Source organism: Aphelocoma coerulescens (genome assembly GCF_041296385.1).
Source record: "Aphelocoma coerulescens isolate FSJ_1873_10779 chromosome W unlocalized genomic scaffold, UR_Acoe_1.0 ChrW_unloc_scaf_1, whole genome shotgun sequence".
Classification (NCBI taxonomy): domain Eukaryota; kingdom Metazoa; phylum Chordata; class Aves; order Passeriformes; family Corvidae; genus Aphelocoma; species Aphelocoma coerulescens.
Window position 1 is genome coordinate 11,971,445 of NW_027184080.1, and position 26,366 is coordinate 11,997,810.

At 46.0% G+C, this 26,366-nt stretch overlaps 1 protein-coding gene across 2 annotated transcripts in view; it reads right to left on the bottom strand.

Annotated features, from left to right (window-relative positions):
• Positions 1 to 26,366, bottom strand: part of LOC138102785 (E3 ubiquitin-protein ligase UHRF2-like) — a 396,395-nt gene that overhangs the window by 304,359 nt on the left and 65,670 nt on the right. For both annotated transcript variants that reach the window (XM_069000537.1, XM_069000536.1), the window contains one exon: positions 137 to 399. In XM_069000537.1, coding sequence (XP_068856638.1) covers positions 137 to 399 — 263 coding nt within the window. The remainder of the gene's footprint in view (positions 1 to 136; positions 400 to 26,366) is intronic.

The window sequence follows — 26,366 nt, forward strand, 5'->3', positions numbered from 1 at the left end:
CTTTTTAATATTTCTTTCCTTGGTTGCAATATTGCACTTGTTCTCTTTGATTCCAAGTTTCTTCAACAAAATTCTTTGTTTATACACACCAAATCATAATATATGATGTCCTCAAAATAATATCAGAAACACTTACTCATCATACTTGATATGATAGATAGCTTCTTCATCAGTGTCCCTGCAGTCTGAGTAAGATGTGGATGGTCTACTGTCCAAATAATTTGCATTGTCTCTAGAATGATCTTGACTTAAGTTTCCATTAATCCTTTTGTAAGAATTGCCAGTCTTTACTTGAGCTTTACCATTGTTATGTCCTTTTGTTGCTTGAGTGACATTTTCTATATGGGCTTCAAACCAGGCTCCAATGCTGACATCACGGGCATCCACCAATTCATTTATCTAAAAGGAAAATTTGATAATGAATATTTATTTTCTGTAATCCTGATTAAGAACAAAAAGGAAAACTGACTAAACTATTTAACTGTCACTGAAAAGAATTCTACTGATTTCAACTGCTTTGAGCTTGTGTAAATCAGAGCAACGTTCAGTCATTCAAGTGTTGTGCTTTAAGTATTTTATTCTTCTACTGTTAAAAAGATCTCTTATGAACACAATTTGCATAAAATATATTTTTAAAAGTTGAGGATGATTTATTATATTTTAACCTACAAAGTAGCTTAATCTCTCTTTCCACTGAGCTTTTTCTTGCTTCATGGAATTGTTCCTTATGACTAAATCAAGCACGTATACTTAAAATACTAGTCAACAACCAGATTTTAAGACTTCCCTGGACTTCCAAATTGGGATTATTACTTAACCCAGATACTTTTTGGCCTGCACTGCTGCTGAATCCTCCAGTGTTTGAGAAAGACTTGGAAAGCCCATCTCCCTCCCCCCTCCTAACAAGGCTGCTGTCATAACCAATCGAGACTGGTGCTTCCATAAATCTTTCAACTGAAAGAAAAAGAAGTCTTTTGTGACTCCTCTCCTTTCTGTGCTCACAGTAGTGCTGGTAGTAAGTTATTAAACTACTCTATTGTAGAGCATGTTTCATTCATTCATTATCCTAGCACATTTTCTCAAGCCTTCAACTAATTAAATACATTTTACTTCAACAATACAAGATTTTTCCTGTGATTCAAGTTAAACCACTGAGGTATACATTACTTCAGTTACACAGGCATTCTTTTAAAAACTGTAGTGTATAAACAGTTATTTTCTTTGAAATGTCTACTGAATTAAAATAGTGTTAAAAAACCCCACTTAAGCAACACCTTCATACACTGCACACTGTAAGAAAACATTACTGCGCTAGAACTGCTATGGAGCCATACCAAGTTGTAGATACAAAAATGCTGCTAGCAAGGATTTTCTTGCTAGCTTCTAAGTCCGTGAGAGACTTTTCTCTCTCACAGAAGAGGTAGCAGGGAATGTAAACACCCAAGACACCTGCAACCTTGAAAAGTCTTGTTTATAGTATAGTAGAAAAATATTTTGACAATGGATGTTTTAGGATTTTAGCCAATCACCCCCAAGGGGTGGCTGGTCCTTTGTCCAATTAGACTATGAAGAAAAAAGTCTATAAAAGAGTTTGTAAAATAATTAAATGGATCAATCTTGCTGCACAACTCCTGCCTGCTGGATCTTCTCCTCCTCCTCCTCCCTATGGCTGCGGGACATGGTGCTATACCGTAGGAACCAGGCCTGCGGTAATATTTGGTGCTGCCCGACGTGATCTGCACTCTCTGACGTGTCCTGCTGCTGCGAGCCAAGCCGAATCCCTCTAGAGGTACGCTGTTCCCCTTTGTCCCCCGGGACCGGGAGGTCCGACAGAACTGAGAAATGGAGAACAGCGGCTCACAAATTGAAGCTGCGATGCAGGTCTGGAAAGGTGTGTTCAGTATAATGCATACCTCCATTCCTGAAAACTCAGTTTGGGAATTATTAGACGGGGCTACTTTAAAAGGGATTTCCATGGACAGAGATAGCGCCCTGGACTTTGCCTTATGGCAGGAACTCGGATGCGCTGTCCGACAGGAGCTCCCGACTGGGAACCCAACAGCGTTAGAATTATACAAAACCTGGTGTTCATTATTTATCCTGCTGACAGACCTTGACTGTGATAGCAGGGCTGGATCGCCTATCTCGGTGATGAGTGACGGAGGAATGTCCGAGGGGGCCCCCGTTGACTGGGTTTCTGGGACTAATGATGGTGGATTCAGAAAATCCCCCCCCGGCTCCACAGGCAGAGCCTGCGCCGGCTCACCCTGCACAATCGCAGGATTCCACAGCCCCCAGGAACCCCGCGCTGCCAGAGGCGGGGGGGTCAGGGCAGCAGGAGGGCGCACAGCCTGCCTTGCCGTTCGACTGGGCAGCGGCCACGGCTTATCCAGGGCCGCAAATCAGCGGTTTGGCCACTTGGATGCCCAGAGCGGCTCCTAGCTCGGTTCCGTATGGACCTGGATCTAACTTCTTAGCCAGCGTAGCGCCGGGCGTGCCTGCCCCGGGACTCCCTGGGTGTGGTCCGCTGCCCTCCCTGGTGCTGGACTGTTCTGCGCAGTCGCAGAACCGAGCCATCGACCTCTTAATGCAGCATCTGCCTTTGCTGACAGAGCTGCCAAACCTATCCCGAAGGATGGAGGAACTCCTCAGCCTGCTGGAACGGCGGATGCCGAGCCCGCACCGGCCGCGGCGCCGGCATAGCCTGCGCCGCCCGCGTCCCCCCCGCCATCTGCGGGAGACGCGGCTCCGAGCTGAGAAACGGCGCGGCCCGTGGCGAACCCGGAAGCGGCGCAGCTGCGGGAAAACCCGGAAGCAGCGGCGGATGCGGAGACGCGGCCAGAGATGACGGCTGCAGAGCAGCGGGCAGGGGCGGCAGCGCCCAGAGCAACCGCCGAGAATGGGCCAGCGGCGGCAGGGCCGGGCGTGGCTGGGGAGCGCGAAACAGCAGCGGCAGCGGCGACCGCGCCGAACGCAGCTGCTGTGCCAGAGGCGGCGGCACCGAGAGCAGCTGTAGTCTGTCCTGTCTGCTCTGCCTCTAGCGAACTTAGCCAAAGTGTCCCTCCACGTACATTTCTGTTCACTTCCAGCACCCCAAAGTTGCCTTTGCCCGATGATTCCTCGTCAGGCAGTGAGGCAGATGAGGTTCTGGCCCCAGGTCGTCAGGCGGCTGTAGCCGCGCGGCGAAGAAAAAGGCTGCGCCGGTCTCACCCCTGGACTTTTCAGGACTGCACAGTAACAGTGCGTTCGACGCATTATAATAGATTCTTAGAGTCTCTTAAGATGCGAGCATTGGAGGAGGGTGACTGGAGATTGTTAGAAGTCTTTGGACTGCCAAATGGATCTGAGGATTCTGGGGGTACCCGGGGAGCTGTTACACTCCATCCACAGGCTGTGCCAGAAGTTCAGGATGGTAGTGCTTCCCCTAAAGGGGAGATCCAAGCTTTCCCAGTGTATAAGGCTCTCCCAGATTCAGGGGAGCATGACAAGCATGAGGTAACTGCTTGGAAAGTTGCCCAGGACCTGCAATCCAAGGTGGCACAATATGGGCTAGGTTCTGCTGAGGTTATGCAGATAATAAGGGTGATAAATACAGACTTGCTTGCTCCATTTGATATCAGACACTTAGGTCAAATTCTATTTCAACCTGTACAATTTACAGTTTTTGAGAAAACCTGGAGAAAGCTGGCCGGCAAGACTGCATTAGCAAATTTGCAGCTCCCTGCTGCTGATCCTAGACACACAGCAGGAGTGGATGCTTTGATGGGGACTGGTCCCTTCTCTGATCCCAGTCTACAGGGTACTTTGTCCTCTAGCATCCTGCAGCAAGCTCAACGGGTCGGCATGGCTGCCCTGTTGAAAACCATAGAGTTATCTGCGCCCAGAAAGCGATATACTGAAATAGTTCAAGGGAAATCAGAGTCATTCCTCTCTTTTGTAGAGAAAGTCACTGCTTCTCTAGAGAAGCAGGTTGAGGATGATGGGTTAAGACAGTTGTTGTTAAGGCAGTTAGTGAGAGATAACGCAAACGAAGAGTGCAGAAAAATCATAGATGCCTTACCAGAGGACCCTGAGGTAACAGACATGGTCGAGGCCTGCGCTAAGGTGGGATCTGGGAACCAGAAAAAGTCTGCTTTGGCTGCTTTCCTGCAGCCTGTTCACGCATCTTCTGGTCGTGAACCAAAGCCACCCAAACAGCTGAAAAAACGGAAGCGGCCTAAGCCGAGCCAAAAAGAAAACACACCGATCCCCCAGTGCAAGAGGTGTGGCAGGCCAGGCCATTGTACGGGCTATTGTAGATCCCAGACTCATGTCGATGGTCGGCCTTTGTCAGGAAACTTCCGCCAGGGTGCAAGGAGGGGGAATTGCTCTCCGATGCAGTCGTTCCCCCAGAGAGTGGCACAGGGACAGGCACAGGCCTACCCAGCCACCCTAGAGACAGCACCCAGGGATCAGACGGGTTTGACGTCCACACCGCAGCTGCAGTCGTCTTAGACTCTAGCAGTATTTATAAGGTTCCCTTGGATGCATATGGACCCTTAGCCCAGGGATCCAGTGCGATGCTGGTGGGAAAACCTGATGTTGCCCATCAAGGAATCCTAGTGCACTCAGGAGTTATTGATTCTGACTTTAAAGGTCAGATTTGCCCTATGGTCTCCACGCAAAAACCCCCTGTCACTATTCCTGAAAAGACCTGCCTTGCTAAATTAGTGCCTTTTAAGTCCTGTGTCCCCAGGGTGGAACAAACTCAGGAAGATAACGGCAGTGGATCTACGGGACTTCCGCAGGCCTTCTGGACTGCAGACATCTCTGACCAAAGGCCACAGATGACATGTAACCTGGTCCTGCCGAACGCCCATCCACCCCGGATTCAGCTTCGAGGTTTGATTGATACGGGTGCTGATGTAACTATCATCTCCTTCTCTGCATGGCCTCCCTCGTGGCCTTTAGCCCTGGTGGGATCGGCCATCGCAGGATTAGGAGGAACCACACAGAGCTATTTAAGCAAACGGCCTGTGGTGTTGAAGGACTCAGAGGGACACCCAGCTATGATTAGGCCTTATGTTGCTACCACTTCCTGTAACCTTTGGGGACGGGATGTGTTGGCAGCTTGGGGCGTACGGATTGGGACAAATTTTTAGCAGGGGTCACTGTCCTTAAGGGCGCACAGTATCCGACACTGCCTTTGAGGTGGTTCATTAACACACCAATCCAAGTCAGACTCTGCTCAGTTAGTTGAATTAAGGGCTGTTACCATGGCTTTTCAGTGATTCTCACAGGAACCTTTGAATTTGGTTACTGACTCTGCTTATGTAGCAGATGTCACCCAACACTTAGATTGTTCACTTCTGAAGGAGGTGAACAATGCGGCTCTGTTTTCGCTGTTGCAAGCCTTGTGGTCTGCGATTTAGACTCGAGTGCATCTGTATTACATTCTGCACATTCGAAGCCACACCAATTTACCAGGTTTTCTAACGGAAGGCAATGCCAGGGCTGACATGCTGGCAAACCCTGCATGGGTAGGGCCTCAGCCTGACAAAATTGCACAAGCCAAGGCATCGCACGGTTTCTTCCATCAAAGTGCACATACCCTGCAGAAGCAGTTTCATTTAACGCCAACCGAGGCGCGCGACATTGTCAGCGCTTGTGCTGACTGTCATGGACTCGCTGCGCCTTTGCCAGCAGGGGTAAACCCCAGAGGGCTAAAAGCCTTGCAGATTTGGCAAACGGATGTAACTCACACCCCAGAATTTTGTCGGCTCAAATATGTGCACGTGTCTATTGACACTTTCTCCTCGGCTATGTGGGCTACTGCTCACACTGGAGAGAAGGGCCGTGATGTCATTGCCCATTGGAAATTGGCTTTCTCAGTCCTGGGCGTGCCAGCTTCTGTGAAAACCGATAATGGTCCTGCCTACGCCTCGGAGAAGACGCGGCAGTTCTTACACCTATGGGGTGTAGACCATACCTTTGGTATCCCACATTCTCCTACTGGCCAAGCCATTGTTGAACGCGCTCATGGTACCTTGAAGCGTGTTTTGGGCAAGCAGAAAAGGGGAATGCATGGAGAAACCCCACAGAGCCGACTAGCAAAAGCTTTGTATACAATTAATCACCTTACAGTACCACAAAATTCAAATAATCCTGTTATTCTGAATCATTTTCTCTCATTGCAGTCTGCAGGTGACAGACAACTGCCCCGGGCAAAAGTCTGGGTGTGGAATTTACTCACTAACCAGTGGGAAGGCCCTCATGAGCTTATTGTTTGGGGTCGTGGGTATGCTTGCGTTTCCACAGATGCCGGGATACGGTGGCTACCTTCAAAATGTGTTCGCCCTGACCTGCGGCACCAGAGGCAGAACAGGCAACCTCCAAATGATGACCAGAACGCCAACCATCCAAATGGCGACCAGAATGTAGATCATCAGCCTAATGACTCTTCTGATGATGACCAAGATGTCAACCATCAGGCAGATGGTCCTTCTACAAGCAGAGACTCGGATGGTCCTTCCACAAGCAGAGACGGAACTTTAAATTTCTTGTTATGGAGTCAGATAGTTAAAGCCTTAAGGACATATTTAGAATTAATAACTGATGTAGATTTCTATTTGGCATTAATAGTAGAGTTGTTATCTTATAAAACAAAAAGGGGGAATTGTGGATACAAAAATGCTGCTAGCAAGGATTTTCTTGCTAGCTCCTAAGTCCGTGAGAGACTTTTCTCTCTCACAGAAGAGGTAGCAGGGAATGTAAACAACCCAGACACCTGCAACCTTGAAAAGTCTTGTTTATAGTATAGTAGAAAAATATTTTGACAATGGATGTTTTAGGATTTTAGCCAATCACCCCCAAGGGGTGGCTGGTCCTTTGTCCAATTAGACTATGAAGAAAAAAGTCTATAAAAGAGTTTGTAAAATAATTAAATGGATCAATCTTGCTGCACAACTCCTGCCTGCTGGATCTTCTCCTCCTCCTCCTCCCTATGGCTGCGGGACATGGTGCCATACCGTAGGAACCAGGCCAGCGGTAATACCAAGTGAAAAAGATAAGGCATATGGAAAAGGACTCTAAGATGAAAAATTAAAAGTAAATTATAAAAATGCCCAGAATATATTCAGTTACTGTAAAATCAAATTGAAGAAACTACTTTTCAGAAATAATATTTAACTGGAAGGTTTCACAGATGTATTTTTAGTTTTACTTTATTTGCAAAGCATCCTTTTCTTCTAATTTTTTTTACATAAAGAAGCAAAGTTATCTTCTGAAGACTATCTAAATGTCCCTTAAAAAAAAACCAACACCAACCAAAAAAAAAAAAAAAAAAAAAAAAGAAAAACCAACCAAAACACCCAAAACAGAAAAATTGAGCCCAAAAGATAACATGTTAATGTAGCAGCCAACCTCAGGGCATGAAAGAACTTGTTTCACCACACTACGATGCATACAAGACAATTGTGCATTTCCAATATATTTAATAAGCAGGATCTGTACTGATACATAGATGGAACAATTATAAAACTAATTTTTCTGGGAAAAATTGATAGGGTTGAATTGATTCAGGGGCTGTGTTATGTGTTTACCATTTTTTAAAATGAGGACAGTTTAATTTGCCACAGATGTGTATGGTTTAATTTATAGCCTTAATCAAGCAGCAAGATTGAGATAGAGATGGATATTTATTCTTACTACACCCAGAGACCAGCATCTATAAATAAAACATGAATGATATTACTTATCAGTAGTTAAACTGAAGCAATCATTAAGTAATTTGAAGTACAAATAAAAGCAGTTCGTCGACTAACAAATTTATCGAGAGACAGAGGGTGAAAGGTAAGAATATAATGCATAAAGTATATATCATATTAAGCCTATTCCTTCTTAATTGTTATATGCTTCTTTGGAAAAAAAAAAAAAAGCATGCAAAAAATAAAACCTTTCCTTCCCCCCTTAAAATGCCAGTATCCAATTTAAAGTTTTATTCTCAACTCCCACAAAATTAAAAGTATGCCTTTTTAAAACAGAAACATATAATACACGAATGAAAGCTCCACCTTGTGGTCAGTCTGTTGACCTATTTTAAACATAAGGAGTGGGTATTTCTGTGAGGAAACCTCAGGAAAACATTGCTATATACACTTAGGCATGTGTTGTGGTTTAATTCCAGCCAGCAGCTAAGTATCACGCAGCTACTTGCTCACTTCCCCTGCTCCGTGGAAAGGGAAGCAGAATCAGAATAAAAAGTAAAACTCATGGGTTGAGATAAGAACAGTTTAGTAATTAAAATGAAGTGATTTGCAACTTCCTCCTCATGAAAATGCAGTTGAGACAGACATTATTGAGATTTCCCCACCTGCAGCTACTTCTTCAGACTAGCTACAAAATAGCAAAGAAGCCATGTTATTCAAGCCAAAAATACATGAGCCAGAAAGAAGTCTCCTGTGATCATTCCTCCCAAATGCATCTTTCTGTGCTGTGATACTCGCACTTCGACAAAAGACTTTCCAGCCTTGTAGAGAATAAAAGCAAATAATTTCGAGTATAAACCCTTGAGGACTATATCACAGTTACTTTATATACCACCCCTTATGGTATATATACCTAATGAACTAAAGATGTAGACAATAGCAGAGGAGTTCAAAGAAAAGCTAAAGCATTCAGAATAATGTTAATCAGTGGCACAAAAACAAAGCCTTTTAAATTTGTAACTCTGTTATGAATATTATTTGACTTGGTAAATCAGCATGGACACTTTAAGCTTAAAGGCAGCCATTGATACAGAGAGCTTTAAACTAGACTTAGCAGGGGAAGGGGATGTGGTTTTGAGCAACAGAGAAGAGACAGGGGCTGTTGATGTATTAGGGACCAACAGGGCAGGGAAACATCTGTGATCATAACAATCACATGAACATATGTGGTCATAAACCATCAAAGAGCCCCAAAGTGCCCCCAGACTCATTTCTGGAGCCTTCCACCAGAAGACTGCACATGATCCACAGTGTTGCATCAGACAGCATAAAACTTCACCCCAGGGGAGGTACCTGGGCATTCCCACATAAACCTGAATATATATTAACCCACTGAACTCTTTGTTTCGTGGGCCCCAACCCCGATGGATCAAGACTGCGAGCATCACTTTGACCAATGGACATAGAAATTACAAAAATCACATCTTGCATCTGGATCCATGGGTGGTGATATCTTTCCACTGTCTAATCTTTTCCTTTGTTTCTCTTTCTTTCTTTTCCATATATATTTTTAAAGTGATATTTTTATACTTTTATACTGTTATATTTCTATGGATAATAACCAAAACAGCTACATACCTCTTTTTCACTGCAATTAAATTGTATTATAATTTTAAAAATCCTTTATATATATATATATATATATATATATATATATATACACACACACACCCCCACACCTCCACACACCCACACCTGTCATTCAGTGTCATTTCACTCTAATCCACCCCAAGGGATCTATCAACAAGAACTTCAGTTACCCCACCTCAGGGGCAGGTTATAACATCAGATGAAGTTGCCAGTGACTGAAAAAAGGGAAACATTGCACCAATTTTTAAAAAGGGTAGAAAGAAGGACCCTGGAAACTATCAATCTGTCAGCTTCGCCTCTGTGCCTGGGAAGATCATGGAGCAGATCCTCCTAGAAGATATGCTAAGGCACATGGAGAACAGGGAGGTGATTTGAGGCAGCCAGTACGGCTTCACCAAGGGCTGGCATTAATGTCATTCCTCTGCTGGGCAAGCTACCTTGTGGGGAGAATGAAGGATTACATCTCCCTTTTCTCTGGGATTGATGCAACTGGCTCTGTTGCATGGGCTCCAGAGGTTCTTGTTCATCTTTATGTAAGCTGTTTGATTCTGTTATCTAACAAACATCATTGGTTTTTTGTTGAGTATGTAGGACCTAGTTTCATCCTGGCATAAGAGGAAACAACTTGTCGGTGAGGCCACAGAGAAACATAGAATAGTTTGGACTGGAAGGGACCTTTAAAGGTCATCTAGTTCAACCCCCCCTGCAATGGAGGTTGACATGCCCTGAGGCGGTAGGATGTGTGGGAGGTTTAGGCAGATGTCTAAGGTGGTTATCATATCTGATAGCCTGGGGTTTTATGCCTGGACAGGCATGTAATCCCATTGAATTGATGTGCTACTTGACAGAAGGGTGTCTTGCCTACCCCAACGAGACTCAGCAGTATTGGGGCATGACCTGTGCCTATTGAGCCTCTGTTCAGCACCATTAGAGGAGCAGAAGAAGGAGTGCCTCTACAGCTGAGGACACAGTGGCTGAGACAAGGACCCAAACCCCAACTACAGTAATTGCCCCAGTAGTCAAAAAGAAACACTGGATGTGTAGGTTGACAGGTCCATACAATTGATAAGTAAGGGAGGAGGAGGAGGAGGAAGAGTCTGATCAAGAAGCTTGTTCTTTGACAAAGAAACAGGAGGAGGAAGTGGAAGACCAACCAAGAGGAAGAAACCACATGGTTCCTAACCCTGAGTAAGTGAACTTCAAGATCAGTGGAAAGATTACAGACTTCAGCCAGGAAAGTCAATTGCCTGATTGCTCTGATGCTGGGATATTGGGGGCCAACAGTCAAGAATTAGAGGGAAAGGAAGCCCAGCAGCTGGTATCTTTATCTTGGGACGGGCAAATTGACAAAGAAATCAGAAGAGAGGCAACAATTCTCAGTCTCTGGAGGTGGCTCATGTTGAGTGTGAAGGTGAGATATCTGTAGAGAAATGGCTGAGTGAACAGGGACATGTATACATGAACAATCCAAGCTATATTAGTGAACTGTCCTTGACTAGGGAAAAAACAGAAGAGCAATGCTGATGTGGCAAGCTGACAGGATGTTGGGGAGGGGGATGCTGACCATAGAAAGAGAAAGACTTATGTTAGTTAGTCGGGTGCATATTAATCTGTAACCAATCGCTTGCTATTAAAGGCCATGTGAACAGTAGCTGTAACCCAATAGTATGGAGCTTGCTTATGCATGCTTGGGGAATTAGGGTATAACTATGGGACTGACAATAGAATAAACGGAGTTCCATCATATCTCTATGAGAAGCGTGGTTCATCCCGGCAGATCTCTGGTAATTAATATCCCCTCAAGGATGATCTTGTAAATTACCAAGGGAAGTGGACTGTTACTGAGGAAGGCATCCAGTATCTGAGAGAATTAATGGTGGTAAAAGTCATCTACAGTGACCTGGACAGCAACCAGGTCTCCAAAGATCTGAATAACATCCAGTGTACATGGGTCACGTGGAGGAGGTTTGTTTGGAATGCACCAGTGTTGTACTCCTACACCCTGTCAGTGATGAACTGGACAGACTTCAATATGCCAACTGTGGAGGGACTGTCCCACCAGCTCCAGCATTCCAAAGAGAATCTCTCATCCTCCTCATCCCTGTGGGCCAGCGTCTTGGCTGTCAGGGGGCCCCATGGAGCCAGCATCTCCCAGCCAGAGGTAAAGGGAGCCCCAGGATCACCCTATGTGACCAAAGGTAGGACATGAGGAAGTGGGATGGTGAACCCACCTCAAACTAGAAGCCCACATGTGTGACTTGCAGAGGAGGACAGCTGCTAAGAAGAGGCCATGCAAGAAGGCTTTTGTTCCAGGTGCTGTTGAAATGGTAGAAGGCAACTGGCGACCAGCAATCCCCCAGATGCAGAAGAAGGGCTGAGTGCACCTCTCCTCTTGATTTTGGTGAAAAGACTTCTGGTCTGACACCGCAGGGGTCAGATAGTGAATACTCCAATGAGGAATAGAGGGTGCCTGCCTTCAGCCAGGCAGTGGAAAGGGATGACTGAGTGTACTGGACCGTATGGGTTCTATGGCCTGGCACATCAGACCCTGAGGATTATAAGGCTCTGGGTAGACACTAGTACACAGTGTACCCTAATGCCATTGCAGTACAAGGGGGTGGAACGCATCTGGATTTCTGGACTGACAGGGGGATCCCAGTTGTCATCTGTGTTGGAGGCTGAGGTGAGCCTAATGGAACAAGTGGTGAAAGTACCCCATTGTGACTGGCCCGGGGGCTCTGTGCATCCTTGGCATAAACTACCTTAGGAGAGGGTACTACAAGGACACAGAAGGATACCAGTGGGCCTTTGTTGTAGCTGCTGTGGATACAGAGAAGACTAAACAACTGTCTACCTTGCTCAGACGTTCAGAGGATCCCTCTGTTGTGGGGTTGCTGTGAGTCAAAGAACAGCAGATGCCAATTGCTACTATGATGGTGCACCGGCAGCAATATTGCATCATCTGAGACTCCCTGTTTCCCATCCACAAGTTGATTTGTCGACTGGAGAGCAAATGGGTGATCAGAAAGACTTTCTTGCCTTTTAGTAGTTCCATATGGCCAGTGCAAAACTCTGACAGAGGGTGCAGGTTAACAGTGGACTATTGTGACCTGAACAAAGTAACACTGCCATTGAAGGACATGCTAGAACACTTATATGAAGTGGAGGTGAAGGCAGCCAAGTGGTATGCCACACCTGATACTGTCAATACATTTTTCTCGATCCCTTTGGCAGCAGAATGCATGCCACAGTTTGTTTTCACATGGAGGAGTGTCCAGTACACCTGGAATCAAGTGCCCCAGGGGTAGAAGCACAGCCCTACCATTTGTCACAGACTGATCCAGACTACACCAGAACAGCATGAAGCCCCTGAGCACCTGCAATACATTGATGACATCATTGTGTGGGGCAACACAGCATAGGAAGTGTTTGAGAAAGGGGAAAGGATAATCCAGATTCTTCCAAAAGCTGGTTTTGCCATTGTCTTGGGGTGACGTTATGATGTGTATCCCATATTGCTGCCTATGCCCAGAAATTACTTTTTGTGCCTTTCTGTGCCTCTAAACTGAGCCTGAGAGGGAGAAGAAAAAACTGAGCAAAACTTTCTCAAAGCAGTTTGCAGCTTGTTCAAGGTCACATAAAGATAGGAGGTTTCTTTTTTCCCAGCCGCAGCAGGGGAGCGAGGAAGCACCCGGCTTGCTGCTTTCCAGTCAGCTTTTGGCCAGTTGTTTTTAGTTTCTGGTCCTCCAGAGAGAGACTGAGAGTTGGACTTTGCTTTTCCTTCTCTGGAATTCTGGATTTTCTCCCTTTTCTACTGGACTGCTTTCAACCTCAGAGCACATCGGGAGGACTTTTCATTGGGCACAGAGGGCCTGGCCCTGGGCCAAGCCCCAGCTCCGAGGAGACCAAAGGGAGGACTCTAACGCTATCCCAGCTTTTTCCTCCACAGCAAAAGATTTTACCATTTAACCTCATTTTCCTTTCCCGTGTGTTTGTTAAATAAATAGTTTTATCTTCTTCACTTTCCTTCGAGGAAAATTTATTTTTTTCCTGAACCTGGTGGGGGAGGGGTAGTTGTGCCTTCTCTCAGAGTATATATTTCTAAATTTGGCCAAACTGGTACACATAAGACAAAGCAAGGTCAAGGGACCTGCACAAGACATCCAGTTTTGGGGAATAAAATGGCCAGACGTAAGTTTTCACAGAACCAAGAGGTGTGATCAATAAGATTCCATACACTTCAAAAGTTGTTGGTACCGAAGCACAGCTCCTCTTGGCACTGTGATTGCCTGTGCTACATTGGATGCTCAAAGGAAACATCTGCTCTACACATCACACAACCGATGCTACGTGGAGTAAGTGGGGAGCGTTAATCATGCAATGGGCTCAAGTGGGGGACCCCAACCACCCAGGAATCCTGGAAGACATTGGGGACTGGCCAGAAGGCAGAGATTTTGGAGCATCACCTGAGGAGGTGGCTTGTGCCTGAGAGGGGCCAACATATAATGAGTTATTAGAAGGTGAAAGGCAATATGCTCTGTTTACTGATGGATCCTGTTGTGTTGTAGGAAACCATTGGAAGTGGAAAGCAACAACACATCAAATTATTGAAGCCGCCAAAGGAGAAGGCAAGTTTATTCAGTTTGCAGAAGTGAAAGCCATCCAGCTGGCCCTACAGATTGCTGAATGAGAACAGTGGCCAGTACTCTATACAGACTCATGGATGGTGGCAAATGCCCTGTGGGAGTGGCTACAGCAATGGAAACAGATCAACTGGCCGTGCAGAGGTAAACCCATCTGGGCTGCTGTACTGTGTCAAGACATTGCTGCCCCAGTAGAAAAACTTGCTGTAAAGGCACATCATGTAGATGCTCACATGCCCAAGAACCATGTCCCTTAAGAACATCAAAACAACAAGCAGGTAGACCAGGCTAACAGAATTGGAGTGGCTCAGGTGGACCCAGACTGAGAAAGTCAGGGTGATCTATTCATAGCTTGGAGAGCCCATGACACATCAGAACATCTAGGGAGAGATGCAACGTACAGATGGGCTTGTGATCGAGGGGTGGAGCTGACTATTGAGGCCATCACACAGGTCACCCATGAATGCAAAATGCACTACAATGAAGCAAGCCACACGACTAAAGTGTCCCTGGAATGGTGGTGGCTGGGATATAGATATGGTGAGGCCTGGTATATTGACTATATTGCCACAAACTTGTCAAGGCAAGTGCTGCGTGGAAGCAACTTACTGGGTAGCTAGAAACATACCCTGTAAACCCTGTCACCACTTGAAACACCATTCTGGGCCATGAAAGGCCAGTTCTGTGGCAACAGGATATTGCCGCCGGCCTAGTTCCTACGGTATGGCACCATGTCCCGCAGCCATAGGGAGGAGGAGGAGAGAAGATCCAGCAGGCAGGAATTGTGCAGCAAGATTGATTTTTTAATTATTTTACAAACTCTTTTATAGACTTTTTTCTTCATAGTCTAATTGGACAAAGGATCAGCCACCCCTTGGGGGTGATTGGCTAAAATCCTAAAACATCCATTGTCAAAATATTTTTCTACTATACCATAAACAAGACTTTTCAAGGTTGCAGGTGTCTTGGTTGTTTACATAATTCTGCTACCTCTTCTGTGAGAGAGAAAAGTCTCTCACGGGCTTAGAAAATAGCAAGAAAATCCTTGTTAGCAGCATTTTTGTATCTACAACAGGACACCCCAGAAAGAATCGAGTCAGACAATGGGACTCATTTCTGAAACAACTTCATAGACTCCTGGGCCAAGAGCGTATCACATCCCCTATCACCCACAAACCTTCAGAAAGATGTTGAGGGCACTGGGCGCTGGGAAATAGAAACACTGGGATGTAAAATTAGCAGAAGCCACTTGGCTGGTTAACACCAGAGGGTCTCATAACTGACTTGGTCCTGCCCAAACACAGCTTCATTAAGATTTAAAGAATAACTTAAGTTGGAAGACAATCAGTACTTGAGGGGCTCTACTTTGGCATAGAAGGATAGAAAAGCTACAAGAAGGTGTGTTTTCCTGAAGTACACACACTACACTACAGTTAATGTTACAAGGGGCTCATAAGCAGTAAGGCTACATTCTCATAGCCAGCTACTGCAAGGAAACAGCTATGCCCACAACATAGTACCACTTTCTCCAGCATACCCTTCCCTCTGCAATTAAGATAACACTTTCTGGTCTGTTCCAACTTTCCAAGTTGTACTAAAGAAATGTCAGATATAAAAAATTCAGGATATAGCCCCAGGTCTATAAATGAACAGACAAGGACAATCCGTGCATGTTCAAAGGAAATTAATACAATAGACACTTTAAATCCTTACTGAACACAGTATTACTTATTAAAAAAAGTTATTCTTCCCAGTAGTCAGCTCCTACATCACCAGAAATCATGAAAGCATTACAGAAATGAGTCACAGATAATCCCCCCAACAAATTAAGTATTCAACCTAAAAAAATGGCAATTTTCATCAAAATAAGTACTGCAATTTGTCTCTGAAATGCAGCTTCAGGAAATGGGTAAACAGCAAGTGCCCTGGTAAGCTTGATAGGACATTCAATCCAACAACAGTTTATATAGCAGATTAAGTAAAGCTTTGCTCAAAGACAACTCCCCTAAATGAGAGTGGCTAGGCAATACATTAACCTAAAATATATACATTTGGTAAACAATCTTAAATAATATTTAAAAGAACATTCATCATCAGTACAGAATTTACATTTATGAAGTCGATAGGCAAATAACTAGTCAAGCTGTATTTCATATACATCATTAATGACTCTGCAAGGATATTAGAATATGTACGAAAACAAGAATAACTTGGTTTAGAGCAGGAATAACAGATTTTTTCATTCCACTAGCTCTTCTAACTCGAGTAATTTAGAAAACAGTCAGGTTCCCTTAGTAAAATTCACTTCCATTTTTTCTTCCTGTTTAGCATACTTCTAAAACCTAGGGCCTCATTAACATCTTTTGATTGATGCACCACCAATAAACAGCTACACTTGGTGCATCTGTCATCACTCTTTCAGTATACTGCGCATCTACAAGTACAAGAAAAAGATGACATCTTCCAAACACATAGACATTCCTAGCCTTTACAAAGCATGCAATGATTTTGTTATTTAGTTGCTCCTTAGGGAGCACAGCAGCCCAGAGCACTGCAAACAGAGATGCGGCCACTAGCAGGGGCAGTTTGTGGTGCAGGGCACCTGGGACGCTGCAGAGGCTGCTCTCAGTTTGCACAGCAGGTTGCACATAGAAAGGCCGACTCCTGATTAGGGAGGATCTGCCTCACAGAGAGCAGCAGATAGTGACATGGTAGTTGCAGCAGTTATTAGCACAACTGTGGTACAGAGGGGACAGGCACTTATGCTGAGGACTGTGTGAGGCTGCTTGGAGATTGTGCAGCGATGGTCTCAACATGAAGCAGGGCACGGCTCCCCAGTACTGACTGGTGATGATGCCCTTGGCACACTGGAGACCCCGATCCAAACAGTTGGGACAGGGTGGGAGGATGGCACTTCCCAGGTCTCGGGCTGCAGAGAGTGCCTGAGGCCTCTCTGTGGGACTGCAGGCAGTGGTGGCATCTCCTGTGAGAGATGTGCTCTGGTCAAGGTGTTGAGTCACCAGGGTGAAGGAGATGCAGGAAGAAGTGAGCAGGCTGCAAATCATCAGGGAGGACTATGAGGAGATTGACAGGGTCTTTGCAGGAACTCTGCAGAGACAATGACCTGAGCCACACACAACAAGGAAGGAAGGACAACTAAAGACCATGGTCAAACAGGGAGCTGAGGGTGGCTGTCAAGATGGAGAAGGCTGGAAGCTTGTGACTTCTGGCAAATGGAAGAAAGGCTCCTGCTCCACCTGAAGACCTGCAACTGCCCTGGGCATAGTGTCCTGGGCACCAATGAGGACAAACAAGACCCTTCCGGGTATGCATCAGAGCCAACTGAGCCCAAACTTTGTGTCTGCACAAAGGGAAAAAGGAAAGTGACAGTGATTGGAGACCCCCTCCCATGCTGGACAGGAGACACCTATCTGCTGACCCAAGCTGATGTCTCCGGAGGTGTTTTTGCTTGCCAGGAGCCAGGATCTGTGATGTTGCAGAGGGACTGCCAAGGCTTGTCTGGCTCTCAGACTATTACCCCTTCTTGCACTTCCACGTGGTCACCAATGTTACTGCCAGGGGTAACCTGGAGTATTTCACAAGTGCCTACAGAACTCTGGGGGCGAGGGTGAAGGGCATGGGGACCCAGGTGGTATTCTCAATACTGCCAGTGAGGAAGGAAGGCTCAGGTAGAAGTAGACTCATCTAGTGGGTCAAGACTTGTCTGTGTGGCTGGTGTCACAGGCAAGGCTTTGGCTCCTATGGCCATGGGACACTTTTTGAGCAGCAAGGACTACCAAGCAAGGGTGGGATACATCTGACAAAGTGGGACAAGAGTGTTTTTGCAAACAGGCTTGCTGAGTGAGGTGGGCTTTAAAGTAGGTATGCCAGGGGAGGGTTACTGTAACCTGAAGACAAATGAAGGCACAAGGGGCAGAACAAACATATCTGGGGGATAGCATGACAGGAGAGGCTCTCACACTTACCCTGTAAAACCAGCATGACTTGGGGCCCATTTCAAAAGCCTGAACACATATAGCATGGGGAACAAGCAGGAGGAATTAGAAGTCTGTACACAGTTGCAGAGCTATCACCTCATTTGGATTATGGAGGCATGGTGGGATAGCTCTCCTGATTGGAGTGCTCCAATGGAGTGATGAAGGCTTTTCAGGAAAGATAGGGTGGACAGGCGAGGAGGAGGAGGGGTTAAGCTCTACACAAAGGGGCGGCTTGAATGCATGGAACTTTACCTTAGGACAGGTGACAAAGCAGCTGAAAGCTTGTGAGAAAAGATTAGAAGACAGACCATCACAGGTGATGCTGTACTAGCTGTCTGCTACAGACCTCCTGGTCCAGAAGAAGAGGTAAATGAAGTCTTCTTTAGGCAGCTGGAGAAAGCTTCACAGTCACATGCCCTTGTACTCATTTAAGCACTCCAGTATCTGCTGGAAGGACAATACAGCAGGGGCAAAACAATCCAGGAGACTTCTGGAGTGTATAGAAGACTATTTCTTGATGTGAGTGATCAGTGAACTGACTAGTGAAAATGCACTGTTGGACCTGCTACTCACAAACAAGGAAGGACAACATTTTATGATCTTATGAAGAACTGGTTGATGGTGTGAAGGTCGAGGGCAGCCTTGGCTGCAGTGACCATGAGACTGTGGAGTTTAAGATCCTGAGAGGCATGATCAAGATAAACAGCAGAATTACAACCCTGGACTTCAGAAGAGCAGGGTTTGGCCTATTCAGAGACCAGCTTGGCAGGATCCCACAGGAAGTTGCCCTAGAGGGCAAGGGTACCCAGGAGAGCAGGTTGATCTCCAAGGACAAACTCCTCAGAGCACAAGAACGGTCCATTTGCAATGTATAGGAAGTCAATCAAGTGTGGCAGAAATCCAGCATAGATGAACAGGAAACTCCTGACTGCGCTCAGACACAAATAAAGGAAGTACACAGGAGGTAGAAGCAGGGGCACGCTACTTGGGAGGAATATAAAGGCGCTGCGTGTGCAAGTAGAAATGCAGTCAGGAAAGCCAAAGCTCAGCTGGAGTTGAACCTAGCAAGGGAGGTGAAGGGCAACAAGAAAGGTTTTTCTAAGTACATCAGTACCAAAATGAAGACTTAAGGAGAGCATGAGCTCATTGTTCAGTAGGGCAGGGCACCTTGCAACAAGCAATAGGGAAAAGGCTGAGGTACTCGATGCCTTTTTTTGCCTCAGTTTTCACTGGTAAGGTCTTCCCTCAGGCCTCCCAGGTCCCTGAGCATCCTAGCAGAGTCTGGGGGAGTGAAGTAGTAGCCACAGTAGAGGAAGAAAGAGTTAGAAACCACTTAACCCACTTGGACATACACAAGCTCATGGGATCAGATGGCATGCATGGGCTCAGAGTTGTGATCGGTGGTGCAAAGTCCAGCTGGGGCCCAGTAACTAGTGGGGTCCCTCAGGGATCAGTACTAGAACCAATACTGTTTAATGTCTTCATTAACAACCTGGATGAGGGGACAAAGTATACTCTTGGGAAATCTGCAGATGACACCAAAATTGGCAGGGGAGCAGTCAGTGTGCTGGAGGGCAGGGCTGACTTTCAGAGGGATCTGGACAGTCTGGAGAAACGTGCTGACAGGAACCTCATGAAGTTCAACAAAAACAAATACCAAATCCTGCACCTGGGCTGGACTAACCCTGTGCAACAGTACAGGCTGGAGGCTGACTGCATAGGAAGCAGCTCTGCTTCACTGAGGTGAGTTTTACCAGTCTTTATCTCCTTGAATTCTCCTTCTTGAGATAGGTGTGATGCTTGCCTCTTTCCAGTCATCAGGAACCCTCAGGGTCGTCTTGTCTGGTTCCATGGACTCGTGTATGTCCAGTTGGCTGAAGCGCTCCCTAACTCAGTCTTCCTCTGCAGTGAGTAATACTTCCTTGGCCCAGAGTCTGCCACTAGGTTCAGGAATCTGGGAGACCTGAGGGCCAACCTTACCTGTAAAAAACTGAGGCAAGGAAGGCACCGAGTTCCTTAGTCTTTTTGATGTCCTTACATTCCATACTCCGGTGAGCAGTGGGCACGTTTTCCTTAGCCTTTCTTTTGCTGATGCTGTACTTATAATAGCCCTTCTTGTTGCTATTCACATTTCTTGCTAGTTTCAACTCCAGCCAAGCTTTGGCTAAACTAAATCCTTGCATACATCTCCATATTCCTCCTGGGGAACCATTCCCTGCTCCCACCTTCTGTGTACTTCCTTTTTGTCTTTGAGCTCAGTCAGGAAGCCCCTGTTCATCTATGCCGGCCTTCTGCCATGCTTGCTCGACTTCCTGCATGTCTGAGTGGATTATTCTTGTGCTTTGAGGAAGTTGTCTTTTTGAGGGTCAACCAGCCCTCCTGAGCTCTTTGCCCTTTAGGACAGTCTATCATAGCATTCTGCCAAGCAAGTCCTTTAACAAGCAAAAATCTGCTCTCCTGAAGTCCAGAGTTGTAATTTTGCGATGTGTCTTGCTCACTTCTTTCAGGATCTTCATCCTCATCATGGCTGTTGCTATGGGTGCCATTGACTTTTATGTCCCCAACCTGTTCTTTGTTTGTGGGTGACAGGTCCAACATTTTTCCCTAGTTGGCTCCTTATCTCCATCAAGAGTTTGTATTCAACACACTCCAAAAACTTCCACAACTGTTTCTTGTCCTTTCATGTTGCCTCTCCATCAGATACTGGTGTGGTCAAAGTCCCTTGTGAATACCAGGGCCTGTGATCGTGTGGACTTTTCCCAGTAGTGTAAAGAAGGCTTCCTCTACTTCCTCTTGATCAGGTGCTCTACAGCAGACATCTCCCCAGTGTCGTGGTTTAACCCTGGCCAGCAACTAAGCACCACAGAGCTGCTTGCTTGCTCCCCATTCAGTGGGATGGGGGGAGAATCAGAAGGGTAAAAGTGAGAAAACTTGTGGGTTGAGATAAAGACAGTTTAAGAGGGAAAGCAAAAACCGTGCACGCAAGCAAAAAGCAAAATAAGGAATTCACTCGCTACTTCACATGGGCAGGCAGGTGTTCAGCCATTTCCAGGAAAGCAGGGTTCCATCATGCATAACAGTTGCTTGGGAAGATATACCCCGTAACTCCAAATGTCCCCCAATTCCTCCTTCTTCCCCCAGCTTTTATTGCTGAGCATGACATCATATGGTCTGGAATATCCCTTTGGTCAGTTGGGGTCAGCTGTCCCAGCTGTGTCCCCTCCCCGCTTCTTGTCCGCTCCCAGCCTACTTGCTGGTGGGGCAGCATGAGAAGCGGAAAAGGCCTTGATGCTATGTAAGACCTGCTCAGCAATAACTAAAACACTCCTGTGTTATCAACACTGTTTTCAGCACAAATCCAAAACATAGCCTCATACAGGCTACTATGAAGAAATTTAACTCTATCCCAGTCCAAACTAGTACACCCAGGCATCACCTGTGTTGGTCTGTTCTCTGACTTGTACTCACATTCTCTTGACTGGCTCCTCCCCTGCTCCAAGGCAAAGCTGCGTGTGTTTGAGCTACTCCTTTGCACAGAGCACAACCTCTCCCTGCCTATTGTCCAGCCCGTCCTTTCTGAAGAGCTTCATCCATCCATGGCTGCACTTCATTTATGTGACCTATTCCCCACTTCTCTGTAATCCCCATGAGAACAGAGCCCTGCTACCGTGCCCAGAATATTGACTTCTCTTGGTTTTGTCCTGTGTGTCCTCCCTCCATGCTGCATACTTTTATGTGAAGGCACTTGAGATGGGTTCCCACTTTGTGCTGCTTTCACAGGGAAAGTGAGGGCCTACCTGTCCCCTGGGTGCTTTCTCCATGCCTCTGTTCCTTTATTTCTCTTCAGACTTTGGTCATCATGACCTGTCAGACCTAGCTCAAAGTCCTTCTCCCCATGCTGGCAAAGATGCCCCACTTTGTCAGGTGTCTCTTGTTCTTTTTCAGCAGTCCTCATCAATCAATTAGGATCCCATGGACACTAGCTGTGCAGCCAGGTGTTGACCTGTAGAATGCATCTGCTCCTACTGGAGCCTTTTCCCTTCACCTGCAGTATTGAGAAGAACACTTGGGCTCCCATGTACTTCACCCTTGTTCCCAGACCTCTGTTGTCACTTGTGATTTGGTCTAGGTCAGTCTCTTTTTTGCAGTGTTAGCAGCATCCACACAAATGAGCAGTAAGGGGTGACAGGTCAAAGGACTGGACGAGCCTTGGCAGCCTCCCTTGTAGTATCCTGTATCTGGGCCTCCAGCAAGCAACAAACCTCCTGTGATAGATTCTTTCCTACAAGAAGACAGAACCAGGCTCTTCATAGTGGTGCATGATGGGAGGATGAGAGGCAATGGGCATAAGCTGAAATAAGAGAGGCTCTGACTGAATATGAAGAGAAACCTTTTTCACAATGAAGTCAATCAAACAGTAGAGCAGGTTGCCCAGAGGGGTTATGCAATCTCTGGTTTTGGATGTTTTCAAGATCTGACTGGATAAAGCCCTGAGCAACCTGGCCTGAATGCAGCCTTGACCCTGCTTTGAGCAGGATGTTGGACTAGGACCCTTCTGATGTCCCTTCCAACCTGAATTATTCTATGATCCTGTGTCTGGTCAGCAGATGGATCCCCTGCAGAAGGGAGACTCCAACTGCAGTCATCCAATGTTCCCTCTTGGTGCTAATGCCACAGTTCTATTGGGTGTATGCACAGTTCTATTGGGTGTACCAGGGCAAGGTTTTGGTAGCCAGGAGTGGGACTGCAGGGGTGGCTTCTGTGAGAAGAGATCAGGGGCTGCCCTGTGCCAGACACAGTCGGTTCCAGCCAGCTCCACAACAAACCCACTGCAGGCCAGAGCTGAGACAATCAGTGAAGCTGGTGGTGCCTCTACGAAAGCATATTTAAGAAAGGGCAAAACGACGCATGGCAGAGAAGAGTGAGGAAAAAAAGTGTGAGAAACGTCCCTGTGAACACCGAGGGCAGAGAAGGAGGGGGAGGAGGTGCTCCAGGTGCTGGAGCAGATCTTCCGCTGCGGCCCATGGAAAAGACCACAGTGGAGCAGGTATTTCCATGTAGCCTGTGGGTGGGACCCTGTGCTGGAGCAGGGAAAAAGTGTGAGAAGGAAGGAGTGGCAAAGACAAAGTTATTAACTGACTGCAACCCCCAAATCCCCATATCCCTGTACTGCTCTCAGGGGGGTAGGGAGGTGGGTGTAGAGGAGTCAGGAATGAAGGAGTGAAGTTGAGCCTGGGTGGGGTGGGGGAAAGATGTTGTTTTAATTTTTGGTTTTGTTTCTCACCATCCAACTCTCTTGTATTGGACAAGAAAATTAAATTTCATTTTTTCCCAAGTCAAGTCTCTTTTGCCCGTGATGGTAATTGGTAAGTGATCTCCCTATCTTTATCTCAACCCGCAAGCTTTTTCATCTTATTTTTTCCCCCTGTCCTCCTGAAAAGGGGGAATGAGAGAGAAGATGGGTGGGCATCTGGCAGCCAGCCAAGGTCAACCTACCACAACAGTTCGGGCCCAGCTGGCTCTGAAGCCTCCCTCTGAGCTGGTTTCTCCTCTTTGACTACCAAGGTACTCTACCGGTTCTGTAAATTCAGATCTGCAGGTAGGGAAGGAGCCTTTCTTCTGCTGACAGAAGTCACAAGCTTCCAGCTCCACATCCCCATACCCCTTACACACACACACACCTGGGCATGTCCATCCTGCTCTCGTTCAAGCATAACCACTAGCCATCCCTCCTTCTTTGCATCATGTGGCTCAGGCTCACCTCTACAGAGTCTCTGTGAAGACCCTGTCCACCTCCTGCTCATCCTCCTCAATGCCACACAGCCTGCACCCCTCCTCCCATAGCTCCTTTATCTGCCAACTCAGTGCCTCGACCAGAGCATGTCTCTCACAGGTGATACCACCATCACCTCCACTCCCAGGGAGAGGCCCCAGGCACTCCCTCCAGCCCCAAACCTGGGCAGATGCATCCTCCTGTTACAGAATCCCCACTGCAACATAATGGTAGCTTAAAGGGTCCTCCCTCCAGGGCTCTGAGTCAAGCTCTCTGCCATACCAGGACTACTTGCTCCACCCAGTGCTGGGGACTGAGTTCTGTGGCATGTCACTGCCATTGTCACACAGCTTTAAGCAGTTCGTATACTCTCTCTGGAGCATTTTCTGGGCCTCCTTTGTGCCCCCTGCCTTGACAGCTGCCAAGTCTCTTAGCTGTGCTCTGCAAACTTGCTTAGTGGTTAGATAGGTGCTCCCCTGTAGCAGATAAGTTTAGTATGACCAACTTTGCTGTTGTTTTAGTCTATTAGGGAGCTAGTTATCTGGCTCTTTTGGTCTTTGATACTGAATTGGTCTTCCAGGGATACACTTTGAGGTGTGCTTTGACAGCAAGTTTGCTACTTGACAAAATACACATCAGCAGCTTTGACACATGTACTATGGCAATGGAGACATTTTTCTGATAGTCGTGATGGTATATGTATCATCATGATTGCTGAATGAAATGGCAATACCTTCTATATCTCCATTAGGTGGCTATACATCAGTACAATAATTTGCATAGAAAATATTGCACACATTGGACTCCTAGTCTACACAATCAAGGATTAAGTCTTAGGTGCTTTGAAATATTGCTTGTCACTTGCTGTGCCAGTGAATTACGGCATATTAGCACAAATGCCTGGAAGAGAGAAGGCTTCAGAGTGACCTAATTGCGGCCTCCCAGTACCTGAAGGGAGTCTACAAGAAAGCTGGAGAGGGACTTTTTACAAGGGCATGTAGTGACAGGACAAGAGGAAATGGCTTCAAACTGAAAGAGAGTAGGTTTAGATTAGATATTAGTAACAAATTCTTTACTGTGAGGCTGGTGAGGTACTGGAACAGGTTGCCCAGAGAAGCTGCGGATGCCCCATTGATGCCTTTTCCTGGTCTTAAAATAAAGAGTCAAACATGGTTAGAAGGGAAAAAGGGATTTTACCTTGGTATTTATTTTAAGGATCCTTAGGTGCACTACGTCCAGGTCGAATGCACCTCAGTGCACACCGCAATGCACACCCCAAAAGATCTGGTATAACATTATAGGTCTTACTAATTAGCATATCTATCAAAAATTCCCCAATGAGAGGCTCGAATGAGCGCCCCTCCCCAAGGAACCTTCCCCTGGATGGCTCTATCTTAGTTTACAAAATGTGTTCTGGAGAGGACTTTGGGGTCTGGGGCACACTGATCCCTAACTACGAAGCTTCTAAAATGTTTAGTCTCCTAGCTTGACAAACAAGTCCAAGAATGTAGGCTAAAAAGCACTGAGAATACAGAAGTTGTAAAAAGGTATAACGGGTATAAAAGAAAAGGCAAAAAATCATCATGGCATCACCATCCCTGGAAGTGTTCAAGGCCAGGCTGGATAGAGCTCTGAGCAACCTGGTCTAGTGGAAGGTGTCCCCGTACACAGCAGAGGGGTTGGAACTTGATGGTCTTTAAGGTCCCTTCCAAACTCAGCCATTCTATGATTCTATGAAATAGTTTTATCAACTATTTTTTCCTTAGCAAAACCTAAGGACGTTAAAATATTTGCCTTTTCTTGCATGATTTGAATATTTTCATTCCTGTCCAGCCCAGACAGTAGTAATCGAGCAACTTGGGAAGAGACTAAGTACTTCAAAGTATTACTAAAAAGAAGAAATAGAAAAAAAAAAAAAAAAAGATGAAATTTGACACTGATACCTATATTTAGTAGCCTTCCAAAGTATTTTGCTCTGTAGCACTTTCCAAATGGACTAGCTCCCACTCATATATATACTTATATGCGCCAAAAAAATAATTGTAATGGCATGGTATCAGGAATTAGCTGACACCATGGTTCTGAGAGAAATATAGCTGGACTACAGTAGCATTATTCATTGGGTAATTAGCATTGCTGCCAGAGCTACTTAACTCTCCCGGAAATGACACTGCACTAATACAACTATATTATTCTAGTTCCAGTGATGCCATGATGATTTTTTGCCTTTTCTTTTATACCCGTTATACCTTTTTACAACTTCTGTATTCTCAGTGCTTTTTAGCCTACATTCTTGGACTTGTTTGTCAAGCTAGGAGACTAAACATTTTAGAAGCTTCGTAGTTAGGGATCAGTGTGCCCCAGACCCCAAAGTCCTCTCCAGAACACATTTTGTAAACTAAGATAGAGCCATCCAGGGGAAGGTTCCTTGGGGAGGGGGGCACTCATTCGAGCCTCTCATTGGGGAATTTTTGATAGATATGCTAATTATTAAGACCTATAATGTTATACCAGATCTTTTGGGGTGTGCATTGCGGTGTGCACTGAGGTGCATTCGACCTGGACGTAGTGCACCTAAGGATCCTTAAAATAAATACCAAGGTAAAATCCCTTTTTC